The sequence below is a fragment of the Carassius carassius genome, chromosome 32 (genome assembly GCF_963082965.1).
Source record: "Carassius carassius chromosome 32, fCarCar2.1, whole genome shotgun sequence".
Lineage (NCBI taxonomy): Eukaryota > Metazoa > Chordata > Actinopteri > Cypriniformes > Cyprinidae > Carassius > Carassius carassius.
The window spans coordinates 23026534-23041380 of NC_081786.1; the positions used below are offsets into that span (position 1 = coordinate 23026534).

The 14847-nt window shown below is 39.1% G+C and overlaps 1 protein-coding gene and 1 long non-coding RNA gene across 6 annotated transcripts in view; one reads left to right on the plus strand and one right to left on the minus strand.

Annotated features, from left to right (window-relative positions):
• Window positions 1-819: 819 nt before the first annotated feature.
• LOC132113019 (SPARC-related modular calcium-binding protein 1-like) overlaps window positions 820-14847 on the minus strand; it is a 68081-nt gene continuing 54053 nt past the window's right edge. For 2 of the 5 annotated variants that reach the window (XM_059520811.1, XM_059520807.1), the window contains exon 13: window positions 821-1719. In XM_059520811.1, coding sequence (XP_059376794.1) covers window positions 1703-1719 — 17 coding nt within the window. In that variant the 3' untranslated portion in view covers window positions 821-1702. Of the gene's footprint in view, window positions 1720-14847 lie in introns of all 5 variants that reach the window. The other 3 variants (XM_059520810.1, XM_059520808.1, XM_059520806.1) reach the window with 2 other exon arrangements.
• LOC132113287 (uncharacterized) lies at window positions 7139-9868 on the plus strand. The gene is made up of 2 exons (XR_009425133.1): window positions 7139-7222; window positions 9612-9868. It is a non-coding gene; the product is annotated as an uncharacterized LOC132113287 (long non-coding RNA).

Here is a 14847-nt window from a genome sequence, read left to right on the forward strand (position 1 = left end):
ACAAAAAAGCACTTACATTATGATAAATATTTACAACTTGACTAATTTTTAAGCCGAAGTAATGGCTTCCAAGTACATGGCAACAAGCAAACACACACACACACACACACACACACACACACACACACAAAAAGATAAAACACTCCGACACATACGTACATGAAGGGGGTGCAGGGGGTGGACCAAACATAAAGAGCCACAAAACAAATATTTCCTAAAGTGGAAATGTATAGTCATCAAAATAATGGGTAAATATACTTATATCTCAAATTTTGTTTTCTTGCAAGAGTTGGAAGTTTCACTTTTAGAATCAACAAGAAATTACCATTATCAAAGCCCAGTCAATGATGACACAGAAGTTAACTTTAATCACAATTTGAAAATTTACATTTAAATCAATTACCCTTTTCTAATGGTCATTCCTGTAACATAAGTACAGTTGATTACCTTGGCTGAGAAACAAATCTTTGCTACTAAACACACTCCAGCTAACACAGATTAACAAACATCTTAACAATAAATCACACCAGACAGGACATAAGCTCAGAGACTTTGCAACATATTTTTTTTACACTGAATTATTGTAAGACCTACACAAACCTCCTGATTTATACAATTGTCTTCTAGCCAGAGAAGAAAAATGGAATCCTACAAAAAAAAAAAAAAAAAAAAAAAAAGCAAACAAACAAACACAAAAACATTGTGGTAATACCATGGTAAAATACAGTGGCACTGAATGATTACCATGCTATTTACAAGCCATTCCCAGGTAACTCAAAGAATACCATTGTACATGTCCAAAAAGTGTATGCAAATACCCATCTCGGAAAGAAGTAATAGTGATAGCACTTACAACAACAATATTTACTGTAGTATTTGTAATTGAAGGTTCAAGATTTGATGAAGGCATTACGAAAAAAATAAACAATAAAAAAATAAAACACCAACAACAAAAGAACACAAGGTGAGACACACCATGTACTTATTGAATAATCCATCTGAAGCTAGTAAAGCTAAGTGAAGTGTTTTGTGACATTTACAAAACTAATTTTGCGTGATAGTGTTTTTGACCTCTGACTTCTAAACAAACCACGTGGAACTTACTGCTAATTCTCAGGCGATGGTTATGTGTACATCACCAGTGTACTGAGGTGCAGGTCTGAGAGACCGTAGCTAATGTTTGTTGACAGAAATGATTTCGCTCCATTGCTTTTTCACTATCAATGCTCCATTAGTTCTGTTGCCAAGGTGAACAAAGGAGCAAACATACTGGTTGAGTGGACATTATCAAAAACAACAGCTATCTGAAGAAGAGGCATTTAAAGACAAGCTAATTTAAAAAAATAATGCTTTTTTATGACAAATGACAACACAACTATAATACTGTCTGGATTGAGCGTGGGTGTGCTAAAATGTGGATGGAAGCAGGTAATCATTCACTCTTACAGTCTGTTCTCATATTATAGTCATATTAATAAGACGTTTACAACACAAAGAACATAATAAAATGTCTAACAATGGGAGGAGAAAGTGCAAATATTTTGGCTCCATGATATCATTTTCGTCTTTTTTTTTCTTCTTTTTTTTCTTAAGGAACCTCTTAATAATTTCTCAGAATCCTTCGTTGTAATCTTCCAGCAGTGAACAGATGCCTTCCCACCGTGTTTTGTGCTACTGCCTCATCTTCTGGAACTCTCTGACTTCAGACCAGACGACCTACTGGAAAACAGACACTGTGGTGAGATAGGTGAGCAGCGAAGTGTCTCAGCTCAACTTAGCTGGCCTACAGATGCGGCAAAACACAGCAATAGCGTGACAAGACAGCAGCATTCTTGAGATTATCTGCACTCATGCATGCACAAGTTCACATATGAGCACATACATGCACTCTAGATCTTGTCTGCGATCTCTCTCTCTATCTCTCTCTCACACACACAGACACACACACACACACACAAAATAGGAAGAGAGATATGGGGCAAACAACATGTTGTTCTGGCATTGCGGATGTGTGGGCTTTGTCTGAGAGAAGAACATCTCCAGATGCACCAAATGCATTCAAGATTATATGTTCAATGTCAGCTCAAATAATGCACTGGCTTTGTTTGAAATATGCAGTGCGTATGTGAGCATCTTAATGTGGATGGTATGAGAGGCCATGTTTGTTCTCTTTGCAAACTCATGCCTGAAACAGATCCTTCCCCTGCAGCTGATGTGTGATTCTTTTTCTACTGCTACCTCATTGTCTTGAATTCTCTCTTATCCGTTCTGCCTTTTAGGTTTGGACATCTGACATTAGATCACAAATCATTAAGAGTTTTATGAAAAATCGCTGCTTTACAGTATAAAAAAGGTAATTTTCATAACATAAACCCTACATGTGGATCAAAGACAGAGTATTTAGTTCACACCATGTTCTGTACAGTAAAACATAAAGGACTAGTGTGCTGTGAAATCGGATCATGATGGCATTGGGAACAGGGACATTTGGTGTCTGCAGTTTGGGCCATAAGACTCCTTTTGGGGCTATCAATCAGAGAGAGTCTGAGGAAGTGGGGAGATGGGTAAACCGGACAGATTGCTTGCAGATGGCTGCTGTGAAAGGGAGTACAAGAGTTCCATGGGGGAAGGGTCTGACAGGCAGAGGGGGGTCCAAGGCCCTGGAGAGTCCATCAGATGTGTATGTATGTGTGTGTGTGTGTGTGTGTGAGGTCAACAGCAGGCATTAGGGGGTAGGGAAATGCAGGTGGACACTCAATCAAAAGGACCTGTTGTATCAGCTATAGTATAGTATAGAATTTACCCCACACACAAACTTAAGTACAATTTTTACTTCAGTTTTTACTCCAAAGTTCAGTTTATGTGTACACCCGAATACGTAGCCTGCAGTGTCTGTTCTATCTTTTTCTAAAAGTAAAACCAAAACTATCCTTTTTTCTCCAGTTTCCCTTCACTTCCGTCAAGACGTCTTTTTGATCGAGAAGTTTAAGGAGACCAAGACTCAGCTGCCTTTAAATCCTTCATTCCAAAAAAGGTCCAGGTCTGAGCCTGAATCCGTCACGATCTAAGGGTCAAAGGTAGGCACAGAAGACTAGTGTTGTGACTCGCACCCTCCCTGCCTTCAGCTAACAGGCCAGATTTGAGGGAGGTGATCAGAGTAAAACTTGAGCCATCTTCTCACCTCACTCCAAGTGTATTAACATCTGCTCTTATCTTCCTCCCCTTAATTCCCCTAAAGCCACCCACCTGACCAAGGTTAGGTAGGAGCCTCCTGCGCTTGCATTACAGTTTCTCATGCTTGACCTATGATGTTTTTGGTGCTTTTCTATCTCCCACACAACCAACTACGGATGGTAAGGACCCACTCGTCCTGAGGGGTCTCTTGAGATTTGAGTCATCCTCTCAACCATCATGCACGATCTCTGAGCTAGAGCTCCTCTCGCTGAGGTGTTGAGTGGCTTAACACTCCTTAATGATCACCTATGTGCACACCGGTCCCAAATTGAGCGTCTGAGTTCTTCTCCTATTTTGACAGCTGGACCTTGGCTCCATTGAGCTCCGGTCAGCAGTAATGCCAGGTTGCTGAGCAACCTTGTGCCTTCCTGGTGGGTTGCTTTTGAGTGAGCTAGCTGTGCTCTGCTCACCATGGATGGTCTCTAGAAATCACACCGCTCCCTTTTGAGCATCTGAATCCCTCTCATTTGAGAGTCGGGTCCTTCGCGCTGTGATCTCAGCTGGTTAGCACATCAGGACTCTGCCTTCCTCTTAAGCTGCTCTCTTGGTCATCTCAGCAGCGCTTCCCTCACCCTAGAGGGTTATCTATGAGCCAGTGATGGAGTACTCGAGTCCTGGACTCGGACTTGAGTCCGACTCAGGTCACTATTCTTTAGCCTCGAGTCCAACTCGAGACTCCATTCTCTGTACTCGTGACTCGACTTGGACTCGCGGACTGATGACTCGTACTTGGACTCGGACTTGAGGATATATAAAATCGGACTTGAGCATTCATCACGTTGTTTTTGACTAAATATGTTATAAAAAAATATATAAAGGTGTTACACTTTTCCTGTTTCGTGTCCAAGACCGGCCGGGATCAGTTTTTTTCCCTCACAGACTCTGCTACCGCTCGCTCTCTTTGCTTGACAACACACTCACTGACGTCACTCACTTTACGCTCGTGCATGATTCTCGGGCTAAATGTTCACATTTGGAAAATGCAGAAAGATGTGCCTCGGATCGTGAACTTCGCCTACACGGATTTTGCATCTAATGCTGGAAAGAGCAGCGCTAAATGTTGTGTGTGTAATCGCACAATTGAGGAAAAGACTGGGACACATTTTTTTTTCTGTTGATAATTTACTATTCACTGTGTCAGATCAGATTACATGATTTTTTTTTGTCTGTTGCAATGGTCACTGTGTGTCGTGGACAAGAAACATGTCAGACTAACGTTACACGTTGCTTTCTGACCAGTCGCGTGCCGTCACACACACACATTCACTTGAACACATACAAATGCACTCACGCTAAATCACTCGGTCAGTCACACACAAACGCTCTCTCTCTCTCTCTCTCTCTCTCTCTCTCTCTCTCGCTCTCTCTCTCTCTCTCACACACACAAACGAACTCACACTAAATCACTCGGTCAGTCATACACAAACGCTCTCTCTCTCTCTCTTTCTCGCTCTCTCTCTCACACACACAAACACACACACACTCTCTCTCTCTCTCTCTCTCTCGGCATATCGTATTGATTTTTACGTTTTAAGTATCTTTAAAATACAGTGTCCTGTAAAATGCACGTTTCTTTTTTTCGCATATTCGTGTATTTCTGTAATACAGTGTTAAAGGATTAGTTCACACACAAAAAAAGAAAATCTTCTAATCATTTACTCCTCCCAATGCCATCAAGGATATCCATGGCTTTTTTTCTTCAGTGGAAAATAAATTATGTTTTTTAAGGAAAACATGTCAGGATTTTTTCTTCATATAATGGACTTCAGTGCCTACCAATTCAGTTGGTTGCTATTGTTTCCTCAAAAAACTTAAAATCTTTTCCACTGAAAAAAGAAAGACATGGATATCTTAGATGCAGCATGATTAAACATGCAATTTGTAAATTTTCTTCGCTAGTTCTCAATCACAAGTTCACAACAATGGAAGTAAACACATGCTTTTGATGGCGTCGTAAAGTTTCAAAGTGTGTTGCAAAGTGTATATGTCAAATCAGTAAATAAACTCCCTTTGCAATCATGACAGTGGTGTCAGTTTTGTTTAATGTAGAACCTCTTTAATACATTTTATCAGTTCTTTGAAGGTCCCAGAGTGGAGACATGTAGGCACTGGGAGCTCGAGACTCGACCCTGACTCGAATACGGGACTCGAGACTCGACTCGGACTTGAACTCTGGTAATGGTGACTCGACTTGGACTTGACTCTGACTCTTCTTTGGTGACTCGGACTTGGACTCGGACTCAAACACTGGGACTCGAGACTTGACTCGGACTCGACAGTTGGTGACTCGACTACAACACTGCTATGAGCACACTGCTTCCCATTCGGGCATTGGTGTCCCCCTCTCAGTCTGAGAACTGGGTGCTTCGCCGTTTCTAGTTATGCATGAGCAGAAGCTCTGGAGTCTGTTCTGTGACTGCTATGGTTGAGTTGTAAATACTCCCCTCACATGGAGGGTTTTTCTCTGAGATATGCCATACACTCTAAAAACGCTGGGTTGTTTTTTCAACCCAAATGCTGGGTTGAGGCCGCTGGATAGGACTTTGGGATGTTTTAACCCAAGTTTGGGTTGAAAATTGTTCTCCGTTTTAACCCAGCGGGGCTGGGTTGAGAACGCGGACGTGAAGGAGAGCACGCACGTCACATCAAGATCGTACGTCTCCAGTGCGAGCAGCCGGCATTTTCTCAGCGTGAAAGAAGCGAGAAGCGAGTGAAAGACTATGATAAGTAAATATTCAAAATGTAAAGTTATCGTTTATTGTTTACCCGGTTGTATGAAAGGCGGAAGGTTTTATGAAAGGCGGAAACAAAGAAGCTTAACGTTATATTACAACAACAACAAAAAAAAACGTACGCGGTTTTCGCCTCAGACACGGAGATCTTAACCGCAACATTTAACGTTACTGAACGGAAGAGGTAATTTTAATATAACGTCAGTGAATGTATTTTGTCATATTTACATAAGATTTTACATTATCTGTACTTTTTGAGGCGTTAATAGACGGTTATGGTCACGGTTACACTCATGTTAATTTGTCTTTTTTTTCGCGGTTAAACTGAATGTATGTTTGTCTCCTAAAGGAAACGGCATTGTGTAGTAAAGACTAGCATAATTATTTTGAGGCTGTTGAAGTGGTAACTGTTAAAAGTATGTTTTGCATGTAATATTTCAGACTTGTCGAGCTCATGTCTTCATTGTGTCAGCGCCGTGCACAGAGAGTTAAAGACACAGAAGCTGTTTGTGTGAGAGTCTTAGACTGTGAGGAGGAGGATGTGTTCTTCTGAAGAGAGGGACAGACTGGTTTAAGGAAAGTAAACTTCAGAATAACAACGTTATATTTATTTTTCTAAGACTAAAATAATGTTTGTTTTTGTAGAGGTTGAAATCCAGAGACAAGATAACTTCATTCTTTTGAGACTGCGAGTTATTTATTTATTTATTTATTTTTTTTGAAAATTCATATTTCTGTTGTGTCCTCCCTGTTTAATTCACATTTTGATGCAACAACAGTGTGATCACATGTTCATATTTTAATGAAACCATTTATGTCCCTCTTTGCAGAACTCAAACTAACTGGAGTTAAGGACACAGAAGTCTGTTTGTGTGAGGAGGTGGTTTTCTCAGCTTTTTCTGAAGAGAGGGAAAGATAATTTAAGGCAAGTAAACTTCATAATTTCATGTTATTAGTTGTTGTTGTCTTTTACTAAGAGTAAAATAATGTTTGTTTTTTGTTTTTGTAGATGTTAAAAGCCAGAGACATGGGGGAGCATCATTCTTTTGAGATTTTATGCAAGTTATTTTTAGAAAATAAATGTTTCTGTTATCTCCTGCCGGTTTACTTCACATTTTGATGCAACAACATTGTGATTACGTGCTCATTTCATTAAAACCATTGATGTCTATGTTTTTCATTGCAGAACTCAAACCAACTTTGGAGTTGTCTTGTCTGATTTGGAGAGTCATCATTCTTGGTCTTCCCTCTTAAAGGTAAATTTCTCACAAAAAATCATTTACTTGCCCTCATGCCATTCCAAACCTATAAGACTTGAATATATTGAAATTAATATATTTTTAATTTTCTCATAATTTTGTTAATCCATTTATAGTCTAGATAATCAGTATTTTAAAGCCTCATAAATACAGTTATTGTAGAAGTAATTCATTCCGATATTTATATATGAATAAATCTTAAATTATATGATAGCAAACATGTATGTTCAAAATAAAATACTGGTCTCCCAGACTAGCAATGGAGGACACAAATTAAGAGAATATTAAATATATTCATTTGTTTTCCAAAAATGAGCAGAGTTTGTGTGGGTCTGGAACAACATGAGGGAGAGTAAATTATGACCCTTTTCATTATTTGATGAACTAACCGTTTGAAGAGCAGCCACCTAGGTACATGAACATTTTGTGAGGTATGTGAATTAGGGGTGTGCACGCATAGTCGAACATTCGAATATTCGTTCTGCTCTAATTATTTGATAAGTAAAAATGATATTCGAATTTTGCAAAAAAAAACAAAAAAACAATTCACAATAAAACCTAAGTTGGTCACTTTCTGTGATTCTCCACGGCATATTTGAAGATGTATGCAAGCAAAAAATAATGAATTAGGGGCTGTTCACATATCGCACCTAAAAACGCATGGAAAACGCTAGGCACGCCGATTTCTCCTTCTTTCCAAGGCGCTCGGGCAGAAGCACTCCTGGGGCGTCTGCCAATGACGCGCTCTCTCCATGAAGACGCAGAAATTTCAGCAAAGGATAAATGGATTTGCAGCACAAAAAATCGCTTTTAGTAGCTCTGCTACTAAATTTATTTCAAAATGGCAATCCATATACAGCTATGATCAGCTGTTCCTTCATCTTGGCTGAGCTTTCAATGTTGTTACAGGAAAGGATGAAGCTGAATGTTTAGTTCTTGTCACATGACCTGCGGTGCGCTTGTGGCATTCAGAAAAGTTGAGATGTTTTTAACTCGATGCAGTGCGGACGCGCCTGGAAAAAACGGGCGTGTTGCACCGCGAGCGCATCGCGACCGCGTCGCTTCCATTATGAGCGTTCCTACATTGGAAATAACGAACTTGAGCGTGCAAAACACGCGATAAGTGAACGGCCCCTAAGAACTGCGGTCTTCTACAGTACCTCAAATATGTCGTGGAGAATCATAGAAAGTGACCGAATTCAAGAACATTGTTGCAGCATCTCTCAAGCAATGAATAAACACCGCTACTTTGGAGAATGCAGTGAAAACTCCTCTTCTCGCGTCTGCCCTAAACCCTCTGCACAAACATCTCAGGTTCCTCGACGAAAACATGAGAGAAGTAGTAAGAAAAAAACTTTTTGAACATTATCCGAATATTTTCCTTAATGCGAGTGGTGCGATGAAGAGGATGCGGCAATGCCCACTCGTCGGAAAAGGCTGAGCCAGTTCTTCAGCGATGATTACAGAGAGTCCAGCCGAGACGAGTGGGAACAGTTCTTGCTGGAGCCATGTATTCCACCAGATGAGGATCCCATTCGGTGGTGAAACGAAAACACGAAGCGCTTCACAAAACTTGTTCGCTTAGCAAACCGTTATTTGTGAGTCCCGCCAACGTCTGTGCCGTCAGAGCATGTTTTCTCCGCGGCCGGCCTTATTGTTAACAGACTAAGGAGCCGACTTTCCCCCGATCATGTTTACATGCCCGTATTTCTTAAAAAGAACATGTAAAACAATAGAAAAAAAAGCAAAAAAGATTTGCTGACAGTTTAAAAGTTTCAAAGTTAAGTGTAGGCTACGTTCTACAATAGCCTAATTGCTGCAGGCTGCTTTACGTTTTTATCTTTGTTCAATTTTTTTTTCTTTGTTCACTTTTTTTTTGTTGCTTTTAATCTACTTTTGTTTGCACGCATTGTTAAAGGTTTTCAGCTACAAAACACGATGTGTAATGTTCAAGCTTATTGTGTGTAAGCTTGTTCAAAATGACGGAAACAATAAATGTTGTTGAAAAATAACGTCTGTCTCATTAAACTTAATTTAAATAAACGAATATTCGAATATTAGTTTTTTGTGAGCTCAAATATTCGAATGTGATATTTGCGGAAAACACCCATCCCTAATGTGAATGTCATATCTGTTTTAATGATTCAGTAAAGAAGCTTTCTGAAAGCAGTATATTTATCCAAACAATATTATGTGCCCTCACACTAGTGCTGCCATTATAGCATTCTGGAGCGCTGTGGTGGACCGAGACATTAAACAACCTCACAAAGTGTTGAAACTTTAACACAGATTATTTACCTATCCTTACGGATGCGAATACACCTCTACCTGAAAATGGATAGTTTAATAAAATGTTTTATTTTTTCAAATGTGTTTCTCTTTCTAGGCCACTGATGAAGAACAGGCGGTGACTGGATGAATGCTGGTCAAAGAAGAGAACGTCCTTTCCCCTAAACTGATGCAGCAGTGGTTTTAAAGGAGGACGCTGCCCTGGATGATGTAGAAGATGTCACATGCTGTGCTGATGGGGCTTCTTCATGACTACATCAATTATGCTAAAGAGATCATGAAAATTGACTGTGATGCTTGATCTGTATTCATGGACTATGAAACAAACTGTAAGTGCATAATTTGTAAAAACAATGTTAAATGCTTTTTCTGTGTTGTTTAGTAGAAGAGTTTACACTGTCATTCATACACGTGCTCACATTCTTTCACACACACACACACACACACACACACACACACACACACACACACACACACGCGTCTGTTAAATGTTATAATATCAGAGTTAATGTTGTGATTTATTTGTGTACTGTCATGCCAGAATAGTTGGTAAAGAACCTAACTAATTGTAAACTTATTGTATAATAGTGTTTTCGTATATTTTTATACAATATATACAATTGAACAAAGTCCAATTTGATCTTAAGTTATATTCAACGAATGTTCAATGCTTTATTAACTGTAGCTGTTAATGCCACCCTTTTCTGCATTTCTTCTTACATGTTACTTTTTGACTTTACTCTTGTTTTTAATAAATATTTTCCTGTGATAATTATTATTTGTGTGTAAAAGTGATATTTAAAATGAACATTATTTGTAGGTTTAATGCCTAGCTCAATTTGGGTTCATTTTAACGTAGCATGCATGGTTTCCCACATCCTTACACTCAATTGGTGGCGGCACTCTGAGAGTTAATTTACTGCCAGCAGGAGGCGCTAAGCGGAAGAGGTAAGGGTTTTCGACGGTAACGACTGCAAAGCGGCACTGAGCTCACAAACGCTGCCTCATCAAGCATTACATGCGAAATGAATTTGTATATAGTATAGTAATAATATAGTAGTTTTCCTTCTGAAATACAGTGATAAACACCCGCTCTGGTTTTTGAAACCCTGCAATGTAGTCATTTTAAACCATAAAAAAAGCAACCCAGCAGGTTGGGTTAAACATGATAACCCAACTGGTTGGGTTAAAATAACCCAGCGTTGGGCTCGTCCCTTTTTGACCCAGCGCTGGGTTGCCAAAATAACCCACATTGGGTTGTTTTCAACCCAGCAGTTTTTAGAGTGTATGCACTCTGAGCATGTGGTCTCCTGCTGGATTAACTCTCACTCCCTGAGCATGCCATAGTCATGTAGCGTTCCAAGGCTTTTCTAAGTAACAGCTTTCCAGATCAATTTCCAGCGATATCGTTGACTTGTTTGCACAGATACTATTTAAACTGAACTGAGCTGGATGATGACATCACTGAATCCAATGATGAACTGCCCTTTTGCATTATTGACACTATTTTCCTAATAAAAACGGTTCAGTTTCTTTGACACAATCTGTATCGTTAAAAGTGTTATATTAAAAAGGTGCCTTGACCTGACTCCTTAGAAAGAGTGTTTCTAAATCCATGCTATGAAAAGTACACATGCTGAAATTCTGTAAACTTTCTAAATCCACATTGTGGTAATGTGCACACTAAACATTCTGCACACTATCTAAAATCCTGTATGGTAAGGGTTGCGTGCTGTCAGCCTCATTCCCTTTCTTTGAGTTGGTTAAGGTCCCGGTTTTTGAGCAGGGTGTTGCTACCAAAAATCTGTACAGCAAGTTCTTTGAGCAAGCTCATTCAGAACTAGCACCCTAGGTGACAGGCCAGGGTCTGGTTTGGTTTTTAGACACCTGGCCGTATCCCCTCAAAGGAATTTATTTTTCTGATTCCAAGCCTTTGAGCTCTGCCCTAAGCTCGGGCTTCCCAGCCCAGCCCTTCACAGGTAAGTTGTTAAGGGTATGCAGCTCAGACTCTTGGCCTGGGGGAATAATGTCACTGACAGCCATTAAGGCATCCTAGGAGCAACTCCCATGGTAGAGTTGGTACTTAGTGCTCACTATGGTTTCTGGCATGCACTCCCCTCAGCATGGCGGCATGGGTATACTGTTCCCCAACGCGACCTCTAGAGTTCCCTTGGTAGTTAATGTATTAGGTTACATATGTAACACGTGTTAATTATACACTTTGTCCTCAAGCTTCCTTGCCATGCTTCGGATACAAGCTTCAGATGAAGAAGCAGATGACGTGCTCTACTGGCACCCTTTTATACTGTGATCACACTGGGTAATGACAACATAGGCTGTTGCTGGTCAATATTATTGTTGTGTTTATATGTATGCTTTAGACACCTGAAGTCACACTGAAAGCATTCCCCAAAGCGGCCTCTAGTGACAGCTGTCAAGGCGTCCTAGGGACAAGTCCCATCGCTATTGTAGACACAGTGTCTCATTCCCTTCTCAGGGAACTATGGGTACATACAGTACATAACCTGAGATGCTTTTGCAGTAGTGTACTGTTATTTGTTTTTTAACTATGAATATCGGTCTAGGCGAGTGTTGCCACTTTATAAACTGCCTTTTTAGTGCAAATAAAAATCAAGACGTAAACGTGAGTTGAGTATGAACATTTAAAATTAAAAATTAAAAACATCAGTCTGCACACACAGTGTGAATGATGAACAGTTCATATAACACAAATTGTACACATACCCTAGCACCTATAGCAATTACCAACCTTTTTATTTTTGGTTGGAAAAAAAAAATATATATATTTTTTTCTTTTTTCTTTTTACTGGCTGGAAATTTCTTCACACCCTGATAGGAATCAATAATTAATCAAAATGTAAAATATATCTATTGTGAAAGCCTCAGGACTTAAATATTTGCCCAATCAATGCATTTGATCCCATAGGATGTCATACTTGTCTGTTAAACCTATGTATTTGCTTACAGGGCCTAAAACTAACTTTTTGCCACACCTGCCAATGGCCGGTGACGTGGTAAAATTTACTGGCAATTTTTTTTTTATTTAAAAAAATAAAAACAGGCAATTACTACTGAAATGACTAAACAAATGTATAGTGTTTTTAATTTGCCTTTACATCACTTTCTAGAAATAAAAGATTCTTGTTCGACAAATGGAGCAGGCTATTGTGTAATACCTGTTTCACACATACTCAGTTTGCATATTGCATTCCATGTTAACAGATTAGATGAGGGCCGCATTATCAAACTTTACAGGGGGCCAAGGGGGAGGGGGCTGTCCCGATCTCTTTCTGGGGGACCTGTAAAATTTAAAATGAAATTGGAAACATTAGTGCTGTTTGTCAATCGATTTAAAAAATAATAATAATAATAATTATAAAAAAATTTTCTGTAATTTATCATGAATAATCTCATATTTATTGGTCACAATTTCACACGGAACCTCCAAATTAATGTAAAACCAACAAACATAGTACTGTATATTTTAAATATGTTTAAATGGCATCTTTTTACTAAGTACTATATTATTACTTGAAGTATTGACACTAATACTACTGGTTTCTCTAAAACAAAAAACAAAAAAAAAAACAATTCAGACATTATAGCCATTCAACTTTACAGTATTATTGAAAGACATTATTTTTAACATTTAATAGGCTCTGAAATATTAAGTGATTTAAAAAAAATCTTCACATAAACTATAAGTTGTGTATGCATGAACTATACATATTAATCTTTATTCAAGCTAAAAAAAGTTAATCTGCCACTAGAGCAGTCGAGTGATTTCTCTTTTTCATTTGTTCTTTGGTTTACATCAATGGCAGACTTCAGCAGGTGTTACTTTAAAACCTGATGAACATGATGTGGAGCTGACACATATTTTCTTTACAGTAATTTAAGACTTTATAACTCATTTAAGGCTACAGTTACGAGGTTACTTGCCAAAACTGCGTATTTTGACATAACTTTGTTTTCGTCCATTGGAGCGCTATTGGTGACACTGTTACATATACTCACCAACGCTGATTTTTACTGTTAATTTTAGGCCCTGTTTGCCTACCTCTGCACAACCAATAGCAAGAGTTTGGGGCGGGGCTAATGTAGCTGCCAAAAGACACAGAGAGTGACAATGGGGTGATGAATGAATTGTGCCATAGCTTAACAGGAGACAAAGGTATCGCACACATTCTTAAATGGTCTTTCTCTGGAAAAGTCTGATTCATTCTAGTGAATAGTTTGCATGTGTAAATTAACCAATGAAAATGATTTATAATTTCGAGACCCTGCAGAATATAATTAGCAGCAAAACTATTAACCAAAAAGTATCAAAGTGTTGGGTAAATGTGGCTGTTTACCTCTATGTCCACCTTAATGCCTTTCAAACATAGCTAGTATTTGTGTGGTCACAACTTTTAAAGCTTATGGTGATGTGGGGCAGTTTTGGGGCAAATCTGAGAGGTTTTCTTGTTTGTCTGTTAGTGTGGAGAATTCTTTTAGCTCTCAGTGTCTGTGTACTCATTCTTCTCAAAAGCCCAATTCCCTTCGGTAATTAACAGGCACCAGAAAAAGGGTCCACTTTGGCCTCTACTCTTTCAGAACAGGTAAAGTGATGAAATGACTGTGCCATTAAGGACACAAAGCCTCTCCCTTGGTCACCCCCGTCCCCCTCATCTGATAAAGGCCAGGGAAACCAGATCCAGTGTGTCTGAGAGCTGCCTTACCTGACTGCTGATCTCTGATTAGGCTGAACATTGGAGACCTGGAAGGGTAGGCTAGTGCACGGTGGCAGAAGAGGTGTGCAACATGGTATTACTAATCCTGATTCAAATGATGATTTCTACAACATTAAGAAGGGTACTACACATATTCTACAAAAATCAGGCTCTCAGATTTGCAACTTGCTATTCTGGATCACAACCCATTAGTTGAGAAAAAAAATACTGAGCAATTCAAAACAGAGGAAATTGAAAGCAAATGCTATATAATCTGAACATACAATAAACCTAAGTTAGACTTGTGCTTGTATACAAAAGGCTACAGAAAAGAAGGACACTTAAAAAAAAAAAAAAAAAAAAAGCGAGGGCGATTCACTCCCAGTCAGTGCCAAACTTCCCAAGCTAGCAGTCTGCTTCCTTTTTTACATACTCCATAGAAAGCTTCACCATGATGTCATCCATAATTATCGTAAATGACTAAGATGCAACAAATCAGTGTGTCTGCAACATTCTCCCGGCCAGATGCTTAAAGCTTCTTGTTCACAAGGCTAATGGCATGCACACACAAAGCCTCTTTCTTGAGCCAGAAATAAGAGT